Source organism: Trichosurus vulpecula, chromosome 2 (assembly GCF_011100635.1).
Source record: "Trichosurus vulpecula isolate mTriVul1 chromosome 2, mTriVul1.pri, whole genome shotgun sequence".
Taxonomy (NCBI): domain Eukaryota; kingdom Metazoa; phylum Chordata; class Mammalia; order Diprotodontia; family Phalangeridae; genus Trichosurus; species Trichosurus vulpecula.
In genome coordinates, this window is record NC_050574.1 from 247,618,551 (window position 1) to 247,640,612 (window position 22,062).

Consider the following 22,062-nt stretch of genomic DNA (forward strand, 5'->3'; position numbering starts at 1 on the left):
TCACCCTTCCTCTATCACTCAGCAACTTCTCTCCCTTTGAGGTCCCTGATATTCATCTCTACTACCCAACCAACATCTTGGTAGCTGTTGTTTACGTATCCCTAGGTTGTTTTTCTTTCTTCTTCAATGAGTTTGATAATTGGCTTACAGTTTTTCTCTCCTTCCCAACTCCCGCCCTCATACTAAGGTATTTCAACATTTCCTAATCACTCATTTCTTCAGTCTACTCTCTTCCCACAAGGTACTCCTGTACCCCACTTCAGCCACATACAAAGATAGTCATGCCCTTGATCTTGCTACCCCCCACAAATATTCAACTTCTTCGTCTAAGAATTCTGAAATCCCCTTATCCAATCGTAATCTATTGACTTTTGATCTCTCCCTCTGCCTTCCCTTACAAAACCCTACTCTTAGTCCACACCATAACCTCCAAACCTTTGACACTTTAGTTCTCTCCCAAGCCATTTCCTATACTCTAACCACTCCTCTTTCCCCCATCTTTACCCCTTGGCGATTCAATTCAGTTCTACACTGTCCTCATTTCTTGTATTCCTAGTGCCCTTATCATATGAATAATTATGCCCACCTAATCCTCATCCTTGGATCACTTTCACCATTTGCTTCCTTTACTCCTTCACACATCTTGGTAGATGAAGATGGAGAAAATCACCCAACCCTTCTGACTGGGTCCATTAAAAATTGATGTTACACAAACTCAACTGGGGCCCTCGCTTCTGTTACACAATCCTACTATATCTACCTTATTGACTTCCTATCCACTCTCCACAATGGCTCTTCCAAACCATCTCATCTCTTCTCAAATGTCCCATGGCTGTCCTTCCCCTGACTCTCTCAACTAAGAACTTTGGTTGCCTCATATTTACAGAAACAATTGAGGTCATTAATCATGACCTCCCCCTTCGCTCCTCAGTTGCCTTCTGCCACTATCTCTTCCTTTACTCCTGTCACATGATAAGGTGACCTTAGTCCGTACCAAGGCTAATCCCCTCTACTTGTTAATTTGATCCCATTCCATCCCTTCTCCAACTCTTTTGCTTATTTCCAGTCTCTTCTTGTCTACTAGCTCTACCTACAAATATGCCCATGTCTCTCTCATCCTGAAAAAACCCTCATTTGACCCTTCCATCCCCATTAACTGTCTTAGCATATCTCTTCTGCCTTTTGTAGCTAAATTCTTTGAAAAGGCCATCAACAATATGGGCCTCCACTTTCACTTTTCCCATTCTCTTCTTAACCCCTTACATCTGGCTTCCAACCTTATCATTCCATTTATACTGCTCCCTCCAAAGTCACTCATGAACTATTATTCAAACCCAGTGGCCTTTTCCCTATCCCAATTCTTCTTGATCTTTCTCTGCTCTTAGCAGCCTTTAATACTGTTGATTATTCTCTCCTTGATATTCTCTTCTCTCTAAGTTTTCAGAACACCACTCTCTCCTTGCTCTCCTACCTATCTGACCACACCTTCTCTGTCTCTTTTGCTGTATCCTCTTCCAGAACATACCCTCTAATTGTTGGTATCCCTCAGGCTTCTGTCCCGGGCCCTCTTCTCTTCTCCCTCTACACTACTTCACTTAGTGATTTCATAAGCTCCCATGGACATAATTATACCATCTGTGCTGAAAACTGAAGTCTACCCCAAGTCTCTCTCAACTCTCTGTTGACCTCTAATTTCACATCTCCAGTTTTGTCTTTCAGACATTTCACATCTCCATTCAATCTCACATCTCCAGTATGTCATTTAGACATACTGAACTGGATCCCCAGTAGACATCTTAAACTCAACGTGTCTAAAATGGAACTCATTGTTTTTCCCCCTAAACTCTTCCCTATTCTCCTCACTTCCTCAGGCTCACAATCTAGGAGTTGTTCTCAACTCATATTTTTCACCTCCCATGTCCAATCTATTTCCAAGACCTGTCATTTTCATCTTTGCAACATCTCTTAAATATGCCTTCTTCTGTTCTCTAACACTGCCCCACTCTAGTGTAGGCCCTCATCACCTCACATCTGAACTATTGGAATAGTCTCCTCTAGAAAAACCTGGAAATACTTGTACAAATTGATGCAAAGTGAAATGAGCAGAAACAGCAAAACATTGTACATGGTATCAGCAACACTGTGTGATGATCGTCTATGTGTGACTTAGCTCTTCTCAGCAACCCGATGGTCCAAGACAACTACAAATGACTCATGATGGAAAACGTTATGCACATCAGATAAAGAACTGATGAACTCTGTATGCAGATCAAAGCTTACAGTTTTCACTTTATTTTTTGTGTTTTTTTCTTTTTGTCTGTTTCTTCTTTCACAACTGTGCCTAATATGGAAATAATGTTTTACATGATTGCACATATATCCTATATCAAATGCTTACTATTTTAGGAAGGAAGGAGGGAGAAAAATTTGGAACTCAAAATCTTGTAAAAAGGAATGCTAAAAATTGCTTTCACATATAATTGGGTGAAAAGAAAATACTATTTACAAATAATATACACAGGCAATGGGGTATAGAAATTTATCTTGCCCTACAAGAAAGGAAGGGAAAAGGGGATGAGAGGGGAGGGGGGTGATAGAGGGGAGGGCTGACTGGGGAACAGGGCAACCAGAATATAAGCCATCTTGGAGTGGGGGGGAGGGTAGAAATGGGGAGAAAATTTGTAATTCAAAATGTTGTGATAATCAATGCTGAAAACCAAATATGTTAAATAAATAAATTGCATTTTAAAAAAAAAAGAATGCAAAAAAAATAAAGACAAAAATATAATAAAAAATAAAAGTAATTTTTATGAACTCCCCCCTCCCCAAATCTATGTGACCCTGAACTTAACCACTCAGGTCATGAGTTTCCTCATCTACAAAGTAGGCATAATAATTGTACCTTCCTGTTGTAGCGAGGATGACATCAAATTTTATATAATATGTAAACACTTTGCAAATATTAATGTGCTATATAAATGTTGGTTACTGGTATTGTTGGATAGATGGCAACTTTCATATTAAGTGAGTGTTGGGAAATTGGAAAACAGAAAGTTTAAGGGGCTTGTCCAAGTTCCCAGTAACACAGAACAAGGAAAGGTTATTATCGATCCATCTAGAATATTCTAATTTCAATGTTACATTAGTACAGAAGAGCAGTGGTAGTAATCATAATACCTCACATTTATATAGATGACTCTTAAAGGTTCTCAAAGAACTTTTCTCATAACCACTCCCTGAGACCAGTATTGTATCACCATAACTGTAGCATGATTACCAAAGCAAGATGTATGGGAAAAGAGTGCTACGTTTGGACTCAGGAGGACCAGAATTGAAATTGAACCCCTGACACCTACTAGCTTTGCGATCCTAAATAATTTACTTAACCTTTTTTTTTTTGTCCCAGGCAACTTTTTAGAATTTGCTTCAATTTCTTCCTCTTTAAAAGTGAGGAAGTTGGATTAAGTGGCTTTTAAGCTTCCTGCTAACTTTAGCTCTATGATCCTAGGTACTAAGTCATATTTGGGTTGCTTTCTCTGTTGGTGAAGGGAGTTCCCCAAACTCCCCAAATCAAAGATTTTTCACATAACATTGCAAATGGATTAAGTGGTTTTCATATGGTTTCACAATTAAAACCAGAGTTCCAAGATCAGCTTTTGTTCCATTATACAATTATACCCAGTACATCAAAGGCCATTTATATGGGGCTACGGAATATACTTTGTTAGATATATTTGGATATTATATCCTGGAAATTCATATTACTTCAGACAGCACGCCCTCAGTGGAAAGAATGGACATGCATAACTATGTGATTTGAGCAACGCTCAAAAGTGTACATCACCTTCTCAGTCTATTTCCTTCCTTTCATTTGATCTAACTCAAACCTACTTCTTACTGAAAACTGGGCAGAGTTCTCAGAGTTTACTCCAGCCTGACCTCATTTATTTCCCATTCTTATGGTATCATGGAAAGAATACCTGAGATTGGGACCCAAAAGACCTTGGTTCTGGTTCTAGTTCTGCCATTGAGGAGATATGTCAACACGCATCTTTTTTTTACCGTGTTCCAGGTACTGTATTAAGAGCTGAAAATACAAATACAAGAAAAATGAAAGATAATCTCAGTTCTCATGGATATTCTTATTCTTTATTAATAAATTCTTATTAATTAATTAATTAACACATAAAAGATAGCTGAAAAGTAGATGGGGTGGAGAGGAGGAGACACAGTGGAGAAGTCCAGAGACTTAAGAAGGCAGCAAGGAAAGGAATGTGAGCAAGACATTTCCTCAAATTGGAGGTTCCAAAAGGAGTTCACCAAAGCAGGGCCCTTAGGGGATTTTCAAGAGCAAGACAACTGCTAAGGCATGGAAGGAAGGAAACAAGTATTTATTAAGCACCTACTATGTGCCAGGCATTGTGCTAAGCACTTTACAAGTATTTCATGTGATCCCCACAACTCAGCAAAGTAGGTATTATTATCCTCATTTTATAGACTGGGAAACCAAGGCAAACAGATTAAGTGGCTCGTCCATGATCACATATTAAGTGTCTGAAGCCAGATTAGAATTCATGTCTTCCTGACTTCAGGCCCAGTTGCTTTTATCTACTGTGCCACCTAGCCACCTGTAAGATGTGATTCACCTTTCTAGAGTTTTCTTTCACAGAAAATGTAGTATATATTTTATTTGTATATTATGGATGAAAATGGTGGATATATCTTCCCCTCACAAATTACTCAGTAGTTCCCTGAAATTTTTATTATAAGCTTGTAGATTTAGAGCTGGAAGGGGTCTTAGAAGCCAAGTAGTCCAACCACCTCATTTTACAGATGAGTAAACTGAATCCCAGAGAGATTAGTAATTTGTCCAAGATCACCAAGGTAAATAAATAGCAAAATTGGATCTTCTGGGCAGTAGTAGTGACATTGATTATGAATGCTCATTAACATGTTTGACTATTCATAAACTTTGTGTTCAATGAGCAGTCACTTTTAAAATGGGGGTCTTTAATAAGAGAATAAATCTTGGGTGTGCCCTAATCAAAAATTCAACAATGAATTATACATATTTAAAAGTTAGTATATAGATTCCTTTAAAAACATTCTTTAGTCATGAGAGAAGAAGGATTATGTTATTATTTTCTAGAAAACAGCAATTATCTTTTCCATTAGTATCTCTCTTTCCAAATCCATTGGAACAAGTTGTTTAGTCCTCGTACTTGTATCTCCAAGTGTCTCCAGTGCCTAGCACATTGTAGAGCTTTTGGTGGACGTGGCCAAATGCCTATGTGGAAAAGGTATTCATCTCAGTATACTTAACTGCTGTTGTCCTCCACACATGTTGTCATCCTCTCTAAACTTATAACAAGAACAGCTATTGGCTCCTTTGCTAGTTTCTCTTTAAAATTTCTATTGTAATTAATTTTTCCTTACGTTTGCTGTAAGTTCAAGACTATGATTTGTTCACATGAAATATTACCCTAACAGTCATTATCCTTATTACAGGCAGCCAGTGTGACACCTAAATCACCTTCCACTGACATCTTCGATATGGTTCCTTTTTCTCCCATAACTCCTCAGTCATCAACACCTACTCGCAATGGTACACAGCCTCCTCCAGTACCCAGTCGTTCGACAGAGATAAGTACGTTTTATAACAGTTCTGACTCCTATTGTTTTGTCTGTGGTATTCATAACAAACCAAACAATGCTTATTACTATATACTTTAGGTTTTATTACTTCTTATTGCTCTAAACAAAATATCTTGTTTGTTAAACTCTATACCCCTAAGCCAGTTCATTCCAACTTATAAGCAAAATTACTAATCCTGCAGTTATAAACAATTTGAAATCTTTGGGTGGGAAATGAAACTTGAAAAGCCTCATATGTATGCATATATTGGGTATGTGTATATGTACACATACATATACACAAACATATATGTATATATATATATATATGTATTTACCTTACTGCATGAGATATTCAATTTGTTTTCCCTTCAATTTAACATCAATTCTAGCAAGCATTTATTGTGTATCTGTTATGTGCTATGCACTGGATATACAGAGAAAAAAATAAGTAGTCCTTTTCCTCATGATGATTAAATTCTCAGAGGATTCTATATATATTCATACATGTAAAAACAACTTAATCTGAGGAGAGAGAGAATTCACAACATTGGGGGTGTGGGGGTGATGATTGTAAAGGCTTTGTAAGGTAGGAGATGATACTTGAGCTGAGCCTTGAGGCTCCATAGAGCATCTGTTTTTGTTTTGTTTGTAATCTTCATTCTAAAACTGTTCTTGTTCCAGAGAACTTTGGTGAAGACTATTCTAGGTTAGGGAGTAACTTAATCCACTCAGAAAGCTATCCCAGGTTGCAGGTGTTTTGTAAGTAAGACTGCTTTCTAAAAATATTACCCATGAGCCCCCAAAGAGGTTTTCTTTTTATTAATTGAACCGAGTAAATATTTTGAAGCAAGGACAATTAATGAAATAGCAGAGTTGTAAAAGTAGCAACAGAACATCCTCCCTGCCCCTCCAAATGTCCAGTTTCCTAAACCACAAATACGCATATTCTCAGTGGAAAGAATAGACATGCAGAGTAATCATGTATGGGGCTACACACATGGTGACAACATGGAACATACATGGAGGCGCAACTCACACTTCTGACACTACAGCACACTGAACTCTGTTTCTCCCTGGGCATTGCTTCCCAGCTGCTTCCTATTGGGTGTCTCCATTGATAATTGCTGAATATCACAGCTCCCTTTCAACTGTTTTTCTTTCCAAGCTCACTTTCTGCTTACCTAATGCCCTAACATTTGCTAAGAATGCTGTGGTTACCAAGCCTCTTCTTTCAGAAGAAGCTTTATCAGCAAGATCTTTCAACCCCTTCATTATCCATAGGAGGCAGAGTATCCATAGGGGGTGGGTGGGGAAGGGGTAAATAAGAGTCCCTTCCAGAGGATAACTACAGCTCTCCTCAGTCAGCTGTCTCAGTCAAAACTCTTCCCATCATCCAAGCTCCTCAGAGAAGAAAATAAATATTTACCTTCAGCTTATGTTATAGTAATTAGCATTAAGATTTAGAGCTGGAAAAGCAGCTCTTTGGTCATTTCCTTGAACTTCTCTGTATTTTTCTGCCTCTTCTGAGGCTCTCAGTTCAACCCTCACTTAAGTTGTGATCAGAAAACCATTTGAATTCCTACTTAGTCAGCAAGCATTTGTTAAGGGCTGTCTGCATGCTAAGCATTGCATAAAGTCATGGGAATAGAAATAAAGACAAAAAACATGGTCCCTGCTCTCTAGAAGCTCACTTTCTGGTGGAGGAGACTACATGAAGAAATGGCTGTTAACATCCTCCATTCTTCTGTTCTATTCAAATGACTAGGGATGATAAACTGATAATTATTTCATGAAATTATGAAATGGAGGCAGGCATGCCTGGTTCTTTGGGTACTCAGAGGGAAAGACCACAATCACAGTAGGAAACAGCTTTAATCACACTTTAATAACTACAGAGGGTGTGGAGACAAACAGCACAGAAAATACAGATGCAGATGGCGTGGGCGCAGTGGATGGGATGGTGAAGGCAGGCGGACTGAGGAAGAGGATGGGGAGGGGGAGAGGCAGAGAGATGATATATTAGATTTGGCAGCAGTCAGCAGCTTGGACCTGATGGAGATGGAAGAGAACTTAGGGAGCTGGAGCTTGAGATCTAGTTTTTATAGGGTCTTGGGTGTGGTACAGACTAACTCTTATCTCTGCCACTTTAGGGTTAGTTCAGAGCTGTCAGTAAAACTTTAAAGTTGACATGTCCATATCATCTCAAAATTCTCAGCAACATTTGGTGATCTGCAGGTCTTTACTGTGGAGGTCTGGAATTTGTCTGGGATTTATATATTGTAGGAACCAAAAGGCACTGACAACAGCACCTAGATAGCTTCCGCTGATTCAGCACATGTTACCAGAATGTGATTTTTGGTTACTACATGATATTATTTGTAAATTGCACTCCTTTGATCTTTGAGATGGTTTAATATATCTAGGTTCCCCTTTGCAATGATATTTCCTGCTATTGTCACTTTATACTAGCTTATAAAGTTACTGTACTTCCTAGAAGGTGGGATTAGGGGACCAGAATAAGATACAGTTTGGAGAGCATTCTGGAATTATGCCCTAAGAGTTGTTAATTAAACTGCTTATACCCTTCTAGCTGGCAATACCACAGCTAGGTCTGTTTCTCAAGATGATTAGGGGAAAAGGAAAAGAACGTAGATGTTCTAAAACATTTATAGCAGCTCTCTTTGTGGTGGCAAAGAACTGGAAGTCACAGATGTGCTTGTCAATTTGGAAATGGTTGAACAATTTATAGTATTTGATCATGATGGAATACTACTGCGCCATAAGAAATGATGAGCTCAGTGATCTTAGAAGAACATGAATGGACTTACATGAGATATTGAAGAGTGAAATGAGTAAAGCCAAGAGAACATCGCATACAGTAACAGCAGTATTGTTTTGTAAGAACAACTTTGAGTTACTAAGTCATTATGACTATTATAAATACTCAAATTAACTAAAAAAGACATATGAAGGAAGATGCTACCTTCATTCAGAGAAAGAACTAATACATAGAAGTATGCATAGGATAGTTTTATACACACACATATGTATTTGTGTCTAACGATAGCCATCTCTAGGGCAGGGGGAGAGGAAAGAAAAAAAGAAAGTTACATAATAATTTACATGTTTAAAAGGAATATAAATTGTACATAATAGATTTGCAGTTTTGTGTATCGTCATCTTTTTTTTTCTATTCTACTATGCTATGGAAATGCCTGTTTTGTTTCTCAAGAGTAAAATAGTTTTTTTTTTTTTTAAAAAGATACAGTTTTAACACAGTTGGGATGGCTAATGAAGATTGAAAACCTTTATCCTCTTCCCAACAAACTTGTTAACCAGATCTTTCTGGTTAACTTTCTAGTCTCTACAGTTATGAGAAATTTAGTAGGGTTTAAGTTTATTTGTATTTTTCTTAAAGTGCAGTTTGCTATTTTGATCTCTTTAGCTAAGGAATTGTACAATAACATGCAAATATGCACTGTAAGATCTCTTTCTAAATCCACTGTAAAGGATTTTTGTGTTTCTTAATTAGGCCACTGACATTTTTATTGGCCAACAGAATGTAAAGGCACAGCTGTGCACTTTTTTAGCTTTTTGTCCCTAAGAAATATAGCTAATATCATCTGTGAATTAGCATGCAATAAATTTCTTTTCAATGGTATTGCATCTACTGTATTTTAATCTGCGCCTGCTATCACAGAGACTGAATTGGTGGCTCCCAGTGGGAGGTCATGACCCCTTATCTCTCATTTATGGGGAACTGAATGGTCTAAAATGGAAGTTTGTTATTTTTAAAAAACGTGTATTAAATTCTTGATACTTTGTTATGACACTGAGAATAGAATTAAGACTCCTGTAGTGCTTGACAGGGGCAAAGAAATCATAAATATTTGTATCTTTCATAGGATGTAGAAGAGTTCCTTTTGCAGAATGAATGAATATTTATTGAACAAATGTTATAAACATGAAGTCATAATCATAATACATTTATAATGGAATTAAATTGTTAACCAGTATTGCAAAGGCATGTAAAAACAAACAACCAAGCAAAATAAAAAAAAAAAACAACAACCGAAGCTGCATGTGAAATTCAGATGCAGTCCCTGTTTTTCTGTTTTCCTTTTGCATAGGGTAGGTTACCCTTTGTTGCGTCATGGACTCCTTTGACAGTCTGGTGAAACCTATTGATTTCATCTTAGAATAATATTTTAAATGCATAAAATAAAATATTTATGATTAGTAATAAAATAAATTATATTTGAATAAAATTAACAAGGAGACTTTATTCTTGGAACCTACCACATCCTAGGCACTGTGCCAAGCTCGGGCAAAACTAAATTCATGGACCCCAGGTGAAGAACTGCAAATGTAGAGAAATGCTCTTGTTTATTTTTGTTTGTCAATTTTGTAATTAAAAAAAGAAAACATTAAAAACTTCACTTAACACATTTTAAATTATGAGTTAAATTATCTGTAACAATAGCCTATTAACATATGTTCTTAGTAAAGTATGATAATATTCAACAAAGTGTTTCTGGGCTCTTTAAATGTTTCCTTAGGCCACCATTTGATTAATAGGAGTCTATGTCAACATAGCACAAAATTAAAATTGAGAATTGGCCAAATAATTATTTCATGTGAGCAACAGAAATAATCAAAGTGAATAATTTTCCCATTGAAATAATCTATGCTTTCATTGCCTGAGTCCTGTGATTTCCATGCTACTAAAATGTTTATTTCCTTTATTCTAGAACGAGACCTTTTTGGAGCAGAACCGTTTGACCCTTTTAACTGTGGAGCAGGTGACTTCCCTCCAGATATTCAATCAAAACTAGATGAGATGCAGGTGACTACTCATTTATTACTAGAATAAATTGTATTGGCCTGTAAACACTTGTCTATCCATAGCCCTAGCCTGCTACTTTTTAAGGTGAATAGCCAAAGAATCACAACCCTGGTTTGTCTGTTTTTGTCACCATTAGCTAGTATTATGTTAGTATAATATTTAGGTTAAAAATCAGGACATAAATGTTCTGATGTATATCTCTAGTCCTTAAAATATCACAGCAAAAACTTTAGATAAGGGTATTCCATCTTTTACAACTGGGAAAAATATGCCCTTTTCTCTCTCTGCTTGTCTCTTCCTTCCTCTCTCTCTTTCTCTGATTCTCTCTTGCTTTCTCTGTGCCTGTCTCCATGTGTACACACACACACACACACACACACACTTTTTTTTAAACTGGACCTTTGAAACTGGTGTAGAGAACTCATAAAGACAAAACTCTCTACCAGTGGGGATAGGCACGACTCTGAAATTTATAGTCTTAAAGAGTTGCCTGAAGCATCGAATAGTTAATTGACTTCCCTAGAGTCAGCCTCTTCTCTTTGTCTACTCTGCCACTCTGTCTTAGTTTGAAGGTTTGTATTAGCAAGCACACCCAAGATGGTCTGCTAACACAGGTTCTTTGATCTGCTTTTCTAAAGGGAAGACAGCTTCAAATGGGTTAATAATCTTACTTTAATTCAAGATATATAAGTAAAGAAGGTAAAGATCATTTGCTAGTTCAAGGGAAAGGTCAGCCTTGAATGTGGAGAAAATACAAGCAGAGAGAAATTAGCACAGAGATCCAATAGACAGGGCTCCAACTGTCTAAGCAAAGTAATAGATGCATAATCACCAGACAGGGAGCACCAACATCTGGGTTCACAAAGCCAGGGGGCTCCTTAACAAGGAGTTTTGTTTGGCCTAATCACAAAGACCATAGGTGAACATTCTTCCCATGAGTCTTTCTCAGCTAATAGGCTCGAAGGCATCACAGCTGTCATGACTCAGTGCCTAATTACTTTAGTAATTAGCAAGCTTCCCTGGAAGCAGGATTCCCCTTAGGCTAGCTCCTTTTAGGAAAGTCCCTCCCCCAGCTGGCTCTGTGTGACTCAGGATGTATCACAGCTGTGAACTGGACCAGAGCTCAAAGCAGCAACAGTCATGGTTGAAATATGTGTATACCTTTAGACCTGGGAACACAGCCCCTGTTCCAAGGGAAAAAGGGAACACATGTGGTCACATAGACCTATTAATGGACAGGGAAGATCTTATATTCCATTAAATCCACAGGATTTTAAAGAATATTTTGGTTTTTTTGGATAACCTCTACTAACATAATAGTCTAATGATCTGCCAACGGAGCACAACATTTCCAGTTGGGAATTGCTTTGAATATGGGCTTGGTAACAAATTATTTCTAACAAATATAGGTAGTTTAATCTTTGGATGGCAGAAGTAATTTGTATGTGTAAGATATATACACATACATACATATATGTATACATGAGAGACCTGTATGTATATACACACATAAAAGACAGAGAGGTAGATATGTGCACACACATGGAGAAGAATCCCATGAATTTCAATAGGGATTCATGGGTTTTTTTAATGATAATAGACATTGATACTACTTATTGACCTTTTTCAAAATTACTAATAGCAAAGCAGTGTGTGACAAGATCTCAAGTGCTGGTCCTGGAGTAAGGGAGACCTGGGTTGAAATCTCATCTCTGGCTTTTACTAGCTGAATGGCCATGGGCAAGTCTCTTCACCTTTCTGAGACTCAGACAAATCTCTAAGACTTTACATACTGACATTATTTAGAAGATTGAGCTTCTACACATACAGGAAGAAATCTGTAAAATATCTAATATATCCATAAAGGAGCAAAAATGTATTTTGTTAATAATTCGTAATAACTCTTGAAATTTTTATAGGAAAAGTAGTAATCCACAGAGCAGCTTGATAAAGAGTATCTTTTCTTGTATCACCATTTTTCATGATTCTGATTTATACTATGAACTGAAAGAAGTTAAGTCTAAAATCTATATTTAAAGAAACATAGTTGACAAGCCTAGAAGCATCAGTTAATTATTCATTAATTCTTCAGCTCACCCTTTATGTTGATGTTTCTAAGGTTCTAAAGTTCATTTAATATAAAGATGAGATCAATCCAGTGAGATGAATTTGAACATTTCTTCAAAATATTTCATTTCAAAAACTTTACCTCAAATGTTACTATTGTCATGACTTGAAATATATAGGGAAATTAGTGAGGATATGTATTAAGTAAAACAGGCATTCAAAGTAAATAATATTTACCAGAAAATTAAAATTCATCTTGCTTGTTGATTCTCATTTATGAGTGGAATATTGGCAGGCAAAGAAAGGGCATTAACTCTGGATACATTTTTGGTGTGTGTGTGAGGTAGGGTATATCTATCTGTATTTCTAACCTAAAGATTTCCTATACAACATTTTGCCTGAGCAAAATGAAAATGCTAATGGAGGCATGTTTTGGTCACAAAATGGTAGATGCAATGCATTTATGGGTAGGAAGAGAAGATCTTATCCTTAGTCCAGACTTATTCTTTAGATTTATTTTCCAAGTTTCTTTTGAATTGTCTTTTTTATGTTTCTGAAAGCTATCATACGACTAGTATTTTTCAACTTGAGTATTTAAAACATTTGATAACTATTAGAATGATTTATGCATATACTAAGCTGCATTACTCTATTTTGATTGCTTCTAATACTTTGTTACTATCTTTTTTTACCTTCTTGTGCTTTCATGGGGGTAGCGCCAGAGATGGTTAGTATATAATTTCCATAATCATTTCACAACAGCTTTTTCCAACCTAAATTTTAACATTTGCATGCTTTAACTGACTTTGAAATGTTTCAGCTGCTGTTTCATTTATGTTTCTGGATTTTATAGCCTATTTCTATGTGCTTGTGTTTACTTAAAATGCATTTTGCATTCAATGACTCAGCCATTATTGTATTGCCTGAGTTCTTCTCCTGTATTAGTTAAACCTATTATCACAGGTTTCTGTTCAGTCAAGTATAGTAATCTTTTGGTTAATACAAAGTTTGTGACAATTTTACTGCTAGTGTTACTGGCCTTATTTAACCAAATGTGAATACTTTTTAATTATTCTTTTTTCTTTCCTTACAAATAATTTTTATTTGTTTGTTTAAATTCAAGGCAAAACAATAAATTTTGTGAGCGCTGCATGCTTACAAACATAAGGAGATGTCTGGCTTTTTCATTTCCTTTTAGAAGAATAGGAACAAAGCTTGTCTGGAAAACAAGCTGATTCATTTGAATTTAGAGTCAGTATGAAACTCATGTCAGAAAATGAGAATGGTATTATGTTATATAAATTGTCAAAATAGGTTACTTATGTCTTTGAAGTCAGGTATAGTCATTTCGATTTTAAATTTGACTAAAAACTAGGAAACTCTAAAAACAAAGAATAGTTACTTAGGTGGCATAGATCTGGCATAGGCTAACTGTAAGTCATTTGTAATTATAAAAATATTTTATTCTCAAGGAAAAAAATAACAAATTGTGGCAGTAATCAGAAAAATATAATAATAGAATAACAATAATAATGATAGGCAATAGAAATAATAAATTAAATTGAGGAAGCACGCTCACCTGCCTTGTATCAGTTGTGCAAAGGTAGGTTTGTGCTTCATAAATTCATGATCTTTAGTAAATGCTTTAGTACAACATTCCAAAAGAATGGCGGGTTTCTGGAAGTTGCCCAGTTTGGAAAGTCAACAACCGGGCATCTTAAGCATCTCCCAGTCCTTCCATTCAAAGCAAAGCCTTTTAGTCTGGAACTGATTTATCTTTTGGATTTTAAAACTTTCAAAGAGCAAAAACAGGATTTCATTCTCAAAGGTTACAAGAGTAGGTAGGAACATCTCAGTTCCTTCCATCAGATGAGCAATATACAGCTATTTCTGCCTCAGAGGTACCTAAGCATTCCTGTAACTCCATCAGAAAACTTTAGCAGGCTTTAAAAATGATTTCTTGCCTTTAATCTTGATGACTTCATTCCTGAGGCCATTTATTTGAAGAACTTCCTACCACACAATAACAACAACAAACAACATGAGAGGCTTTTTTTCACACTCGTTGCTGAAAATTAGGTAAGTTAGTTTAGTAACTGTGTTGAAAAAGAAGGGTATAAGGCTAGTCTCACATGACTTGTTTTTGATGAAGCCACACTAGGCTATTTTTGATCCCTATTTCCTTTTCTAGATGTCTATTAACCATCTCTTTAATAATATGTTCTAGAATTTTGCCAGGAATTGTTGTTAAACACATTAGCCTATTGTTCTCTGATAATCTTCTCTTCCCTTTTTTGAGAAATGGGGCAGTAATTATCCTTCTCCAGGCTTATGGTTCTTCACTTATTCTTGATGGTCTTTCATTTGTCACCTCAGTAATGACATCTTCCAATTCTTTAGCCTCCTGACGATGTAGTTCATTCAGTCTAGTTCAACTGATCAAGGGCAGATAAGTATATTCATAGATATATCCTTCCTCATCTCACTGTTAACTACTTTTATTCTATATTTTCATGCCCCAAAGTCCTAAAACTTGTTAGAGAAAACAGATTTAAGATTATACTAATTGAGCAGTTTCTGTCTTCTCTACACTCAGAACCATCATTCTACTTTTTTTGATTCATTTTGCTTTTCCTTTTTTTGTTGTTGTTGCTGTCCTTGGTCTTCATTCCTATTCTCAACTCATTCTGAACTATAATACTCCAGATATGATTCTTGAAGTACTCGTCTTCTAGTGCTTGCCCTTGTTTTTTGTCTCCTGGACCATTCTTCTGGAAATCCAAGTTGGTCATTGAGTTTCTTGTGCATCCACATTGACCTTTTCAATTTCCTTATTTCTCTTCACTGGAATAATTTCTTTTTGTGCTTTCATAATACAATTCTTTAGAACTCCCCATTCTTTCTCAGCTGACTTTCCGTATAAAAACATAACCCTTAAAATCCTACCCATCTTTCCTATATCAGGTTTTCACAACTTGGGGTCCACAGATCCCCAAGAGGTCATCGATAGATTTCAGTGGGTCAGTGAAATTGGATGGGGAAAATACATCTTTATTTTCACTAAGCTCTAACCAAGATCTGGTATTTCCTTTCCCCCAGGCAGTTCATTTAAGTGATGCTTGCCTCAGTTTCCTCCGTTGTAAGATGGTGATAATGATAGCATCTTCCTCACAGGACTGTTGAAAGGATCAAATTAGACAGTATTTGTACAGCATTTAGCAAAATGCCAGGCACAAAGTAGGTGCTTCGTAAATGCTTATTCATTTCCCTTCCCTCAGCTTTGAATATAGGCATGAAACACCATTCTAAGAAGAGGTTCATAGGCTTTACCAGGTTGCCATGACACAAAAAATGTTTTAAAAAGCTGCTATAAAACCTTTGAAATCTGCTTCCCCAAAATATAGGATGTATTTCAGACCATTTGCAGCTTTCTTCTCTTTTCTTATAAACCCTGAGGTAGTGGCCACTTCCTTCCAAGATTCTCAGTATTTCCACTCTAGCAACAATTTTTTCGTCATTGGTGAGATTTAGATCCAACGCAGTTTTCCCTTGCTGGTTACTGTAGTAACTTTTGAAGGGTGAATTTGTCAATGTCACATCAAGAAATGATTAGTTCTTCTTTTGAAAGAAACAAAGTTCCAATTAATGTCTAGATAATTTAACTCTTCTAGCATCTCTATATCTTGCCAGACCTATGATCTCTTTCATGAATTTCACATCTTTTTCTTTGTTCTGTTCTGATAATCTATAGATGAACTAGATCTAAGGAAAAAAAAACTTCTATTTCTTCCTCCAGTTGCTCTTTCTGCTGTGCTTCCTTCCTTGGGGTTCTGGTCATAAGCCTATTAATATATGATATAACCCCACAACTCTTTACCTACCTTGTTTTGAATAAAATGTCCTGATTCAAAGATGTATTCCAGTCATGAGTATCATCCCACCAAGTCTCAGTTAGACGTATAAGGCCAAATTTGTTTCTGCATTAGGCACTCTATTTACATATATTTTTTCCCCATTTCTGAATGAAGCCTTGAGACCTTGGGTTTTATTAATGACTCTTTTTATGCATTTTCTTCTTCTGTGCACTAAAGCTCTCAGTGGCTGTTCATCTTGATACTTCATACCTAATATCTATGGTATCTTGTGTGGTAGGTATACAAAGGCAATTTTCTCTTTCCCTCTTCCTTGTTCAGTTTAAAGAATTACTGATTACATTTGTAAGACTTTGGGCAAATGCATTCTTATCAGATTATGTGGGATGTACTCTATTCGTGGCTAAGAGCCATTTAGATTTATATTTTAAGCTGTGATCCAAAAACCCAAGTCAGATAATATAGTTTAAAGAAACTATTTACTACCCAAATTTGTCTTCTTTTCTTCAGCTTTTGCCTTTGATGGGCAATAAAGACAAAAACACCACCTGTGCCTCCTTGTTCTTCAGTTTCTTTCTCAAGTTAATGCTGACAGTGTTGCCTAGGTTCCTTCTGGCAGTGTCATGTATGCCCATATAAATCATAAGATATGGGTTTTAGTCACCTATTTTTCAAAAGTGCTTTTCTATAAATGGTTCAAGGATGACAATATCACCCTGTGATGTTATTAGGTCAATAATATTCCTCAGTAGGGAGTGACAAATAACCATTTTATCTTTTTGCTATTACCCTTACTAAATAACAATGACTTCTTACCTAACAACACCTATAGATCTACTTTATCATTCCTTGGAGGCCAAGCAGATTTTTCCTCTGGAGTATCCAACTCTCTCCTTCTTCTAAAAGTTCCTTAAGTTTATTTGTTTTTTTTAGGTCCAGTAGTAGATGAAGGTCATTCTTCCTTTCTTCCTTTCCAGCTACTCTGTGACTCTCCATCCTCTTAATACAAGTCAGTACTCCTTTCTCCTTTACATCCTATTTTCCTTTTCATATTGAAGCCCCACTTCATATTTTTTAAAGAACTTTTCATTGTCCCAAGTATTTTGGGGTATAGAAAAAGCATTGCCCTGAGTCTGTTGCCCTTCTCTTCTTGGAGGGAGACCAAGGTGCACTATAAGCACAGACCAAAGTAACTTGGCCAGCTGCACAGGGCACTATAAATTTCCCCTGCTCTCTCTAACTGCTGGAAGTGAGATCCTTAGTTCTTGCCTTTGAAATTGCTTGTTGGTGATTATGCCTTATTCTTAATTACTTCTTCCTAAATGATTAACGATTTGATGACCATTCCTGGTTTCCTTTTTTTTCCCCTTTCTAACCTTTTACCAGTATTTTCCTAACTTTTTTAGCTTCCTAGCCTTACCAGCTACTCTTGAGTCTACTTACTTCTCTTTAGTTTTTATTCTTAATTTTTTTCCTTGTGACTTAAATCTCCTTTAGATTGTATTTTTCCTTCATCTTCTTCAAGTTGCTATTAGCTCTCAACTTTTGCTTAAATTCTCCTTAAATTTATCCTTATCAAGTTCACTCTCTGGCCTTCTTCATAATTTAGATACTATCCAAATCATCCTCACAGTTTCCTTCTCCTTTTTCAGTTCTAGTCCTTTTCTTTCTCTAACCTTTTTCTGCCACAGAAATTTCTTCTTTAGAATTCAAAAGTAAAACACAATTTGTAGGCTTGAGGTAACTCAGCACAATGCCAAATCCTGTATCCTACCCAATCTTTTTTTTTAAATTTAATTCTTATAGATTAACAAAAATCTATTTTTCTCTCCTACCTCTCTTTCTTGTAAAAAAGGAAAATAAAATACTCATAACAAATATGCATAGTCAAGCAAAACAAATTCACACATTGCTCGTGTCCAAAAATATTGTGCATCCTAAGTCCATCACCTCTCTGCCAGGGAGTGGTTACTGTATTTCATTATTGGTCTCCTGGAATCCTGATTGGATATACTCAGTCCATAATTTAATCCTCAGAGTTGAGCCAGTAGCACCATTTACTGGATGTACCTTGAAGCCTTTGAATGCCATTCACATTTTTTAAAATGTAAAGGGAATTTTACATACAAATAAATTTAATAGACAAAGAATAATTTAATTGTCAGATTCATTGTAAGTTCCACTACTCCCAATGTGTGAATCCTTTTTCACTTCATTGCTTAAAAATATAAATACTTCATAATGCTGTACAGCTTATAAAGTATTTTTGCATATGTTTTCTCTTTTGCTACTCCTAACAACTCTGGCAATTAGCAGGGCTGGTATTTTATTCCAGTTTTACAGATAAGGAAACAGGTTTAGAAAGATTACATGACTTTCCTAAAGCCATACAGGGAGTTCTTGAACTCAGTTCTCACTTCTAGTCCGTAGGTTTTTTTGTCTGTGTTTGTTTTGATTCACCATGCAGCCTCTAAAGGTTATTTTTTCTGACATGCTTAATTAGTCTCCTTTTTAAAAAAAATATCAATAAATCACAAGCATTTAAGTTCCAGACACTGATGAAAATACTTAGGTTTCTGTCCTGTCATGTAACTATGAATTGGGTGTGATAAGAAGACCAACCTTACTAAGTTCCAAGAGGTTCATCACACCACTGGCCACAGGATGATGAAATTTTGAGCCACAAAGCTCTCAAAAATCATCTGTTAAGTTGAAGAAGTGCTGTAGTCTGGGTCAGTTAAGAGATAAAGATAGATAGATAAATATAGCATCTGTTAGGCACTTACTTTGTGCCAGTAATGGGCAGTTTCTTTGTGCTAATAGAGGAAGATAACACTTGAAAGCGGGTTTGGGAAAAGGATTCACTTGGGGCAGCATGCAATAGTAGTGTGGGAAAACTACCCACAGAGACAGTATCAGAATATTAAAGGATCTCATTCAGAGTTGTTCATTAGATGGACAGTAGACCAGCCCATCCATTATGGCAAAATAAAATAATGATTTCATCAACATATTTATTTAACTTTGTCCCAGTAATTATATTTTCACTAGTTAGCAACTAGTAAGAATCTGCATTAATAGTGTAACTATTGATAAGTAACAAAGCCCTTGCTATTGTTATCTATAATACAATTATGTTACTGTTAGTGGTTGATTTATCTATATAAAACCAGCATGCATGTCTTTTATTATGATATTGGAAATTCTTATTATAATGGTACTATAGAATTCTAAAGAATTTAGAAAATATGCTTTGAAGCCAGCATATTATGATTATATAAAAAGGGGGGAAGAGAAATAATCATATCAAAAAAAACATCTAGGCAAAAATGTTTGATCACAAATCCTTATATGAACATTCATGTATACTTTTGCTAAAATAAGTCAGTGTTTCATTATACAATATATTAGTTTCTGTAAATAAGGATAGCAGTGTTTATTTGTTAGATAATTTTCTCAGAATAACAAAAGGAAATTAACTTTTAAAAAAGGTACATTATCCACAAAATAAATCTCACAAATCCCAGAGTGATAAAATTAAATTATTTTGTGTAAACAGAGGTAAAACTTTTTTAAAATAAATTTCAGTTGTAAAACATTGGCTTTGGTAAAAAGAATGGAAAGTTTTGTAATCTGTGAAAACTCCTTGAGAGCAGTTGTTTATATGAGTATGTCCTTTGCTGGAAACATTGTGTTAGTAAATAAATTGAAAAATTTAGTTTGTGTGCTACGTTTTAAGCTAGACATTTCAGTGATAGGCCTGAATCTTTATTAAAGTTGATTCCTACTCTCATTCAGTGAACTTTTTCTATCTCTGATCCATAAGTATCTGCGGTGGTTTATACCACAAAATCCTATCTCAGAGTCATTTGCCTATCAAGCATCTTACATGTTTTGAAGCTATTATCCCAACTCCTGCTCTTACTGAAGAGTCAGGTCCTCAGAGCTCAGCTAACTATTAATTCTAGTGTAGTCCTGATGGGTTGGTTGTATCTTCTAATGCTTTGGCTCATGAGCCCCCACTGGTGTGCTTCCTACCATGAGATAAGTATCAATTAAAAACAATTATTTAGCCAGACTTAATTAACCTCTAGAAAGGAATTTTCTCTAAGGTAGTATAGTAAGAACAGTTGGTACAAAGCATTCTTCCCCACAAGTGTGTGATATGCTTTCCTGAAATTACATATAGAGTTTAAAAAAAATATTGGGCTTAAAATTAGGAAGCACATGGTGAAAAGGGGTAACTCATAACTCCTGTTTTCTGTTAAGTCTTTTCTTCCCTTTGTGGGTACTCAAGAATTTCCCTTTAGGTATGATAATAGTTTATTTACAATAGTTTATTTACTTGGCCCCTTGTGTAGTTTTGAAACTGTCCTTCCTTATCATGGCTCCAAGTACAGAGGCAGACACTGTACCATGTGCTCTGAAAACACCATTAAGATGAGAACACCAGTGGGAGAAACCTAAATTCTACAATCATCCAAAGTTCATGAAGTACTTTCCCAGCTAAAGGAGTCCAAGAGAGAGTTAGGAGATGTAAACAAAAGCTGAAACATTCCCTCCTCCCAAGTGAATCCTTCTCAGAAGTAGGTTTCTCTTCTCTCTGTTGCCAGACACTTTATTCTCTTGCTCTCAACTTCCTTAATAGTTTTATAAAGGCCCCAGTGGGAGTGACCAAGTCCCTTAGCCAGTTCAAACTGAATTCCCGTCATACCTGCAAAGGTATCCTTCATACCCAGTGAATGATTAAGGTGAATTCTCCCCTGATAAATGTATCAGGATTAAATGGGAGGGGATGATTTTTAACCCCTCTTTCCCCTTACATTTTGTATACCTAGTCTGATTTTACCAAAGTTGGAAGAATCAAATTTTTAGGCATGATATTATTGTGTTACATCAAAAAAATCTCTTTGTATGGCAAGTTGGACATGGGATAGCCAATATATATTAGGCAATCTGTCTCCACTGTGGCTGTCTCTTAGGTTTAGTTTAGAGGAAAGAAAGCCAGTGGGTTTTATAATAACTTATTTTTTGATAAGGGCACAATTTAACCCCAAAGTAAACATATGGCCACGTGTAAAATAGTGTTCAAAGCATTCCTTTTCAAACTTATTTTCATTCTAAATCATTTTCCTAGTGCCAGCACCAGGATTTTGATGATTACTATTTTTAGGTCAACTATAGTAATAAAAGTTTTTCCCCTTGGGTTAATTCAAGATGATCTATCTTAACTTATGATGGCTAGAAAAGGAACATGAAGCATTCCAAGAATAACTGAGACAAAAACATAGCATCTTTCTACATTACCAATAGCTAATTTGATGTTTGACATATTCTCTTTAAAAATGTTAATTTTTATAAAAGTACTAAAATAATGATGCATTTTTATGTCTTCAGTTTTAAGTGCCATATTTTCTAAGTATTAGGTATATATTTGTGAAATATGCACATATTCAGGCCCAATACAAGGTAGAATATTACTTTTCATAAGGTAGCAAGTGTTTTTTGAACCTTGATAGTGAGGACACTCTTCTAGATACCAAGGAGAAGGAATTGTATCCTGAATGGACAAGGACCTTTGAATTATCTTTATAATAACAATAGTACTACATTGTCTTGGTATTATAGATATAATGAATA

General features: G+C 35.9%; 1 protein-coding gene across 1 annotated transcript in view; it reads left to right on the forward strand.

The window, feature by feature from the left end:
- GULP1 (GULP PTB domain containing engulfment adaptor 1) overlaps positions 1-22,062 on the forward strand; it is a 149,614-nt gene that overhangs the window by 122,169 nt on the left and 5,383 nt on the right. Inside the window, exons 8-9 of the mRNA XM_036742634.1 lie at positions 5,509-5,647; positions 10,389-10,483. Of these exons, the coding sequence (XP_036598529.1) occupies positions 5,509-5,647; positions 10,389-10,483 (234 nt within the window). The remainder of the gene's footprint in view (positions 1-5,508; positions 5,648-10,388; positions 10,484-22,062) is intronic.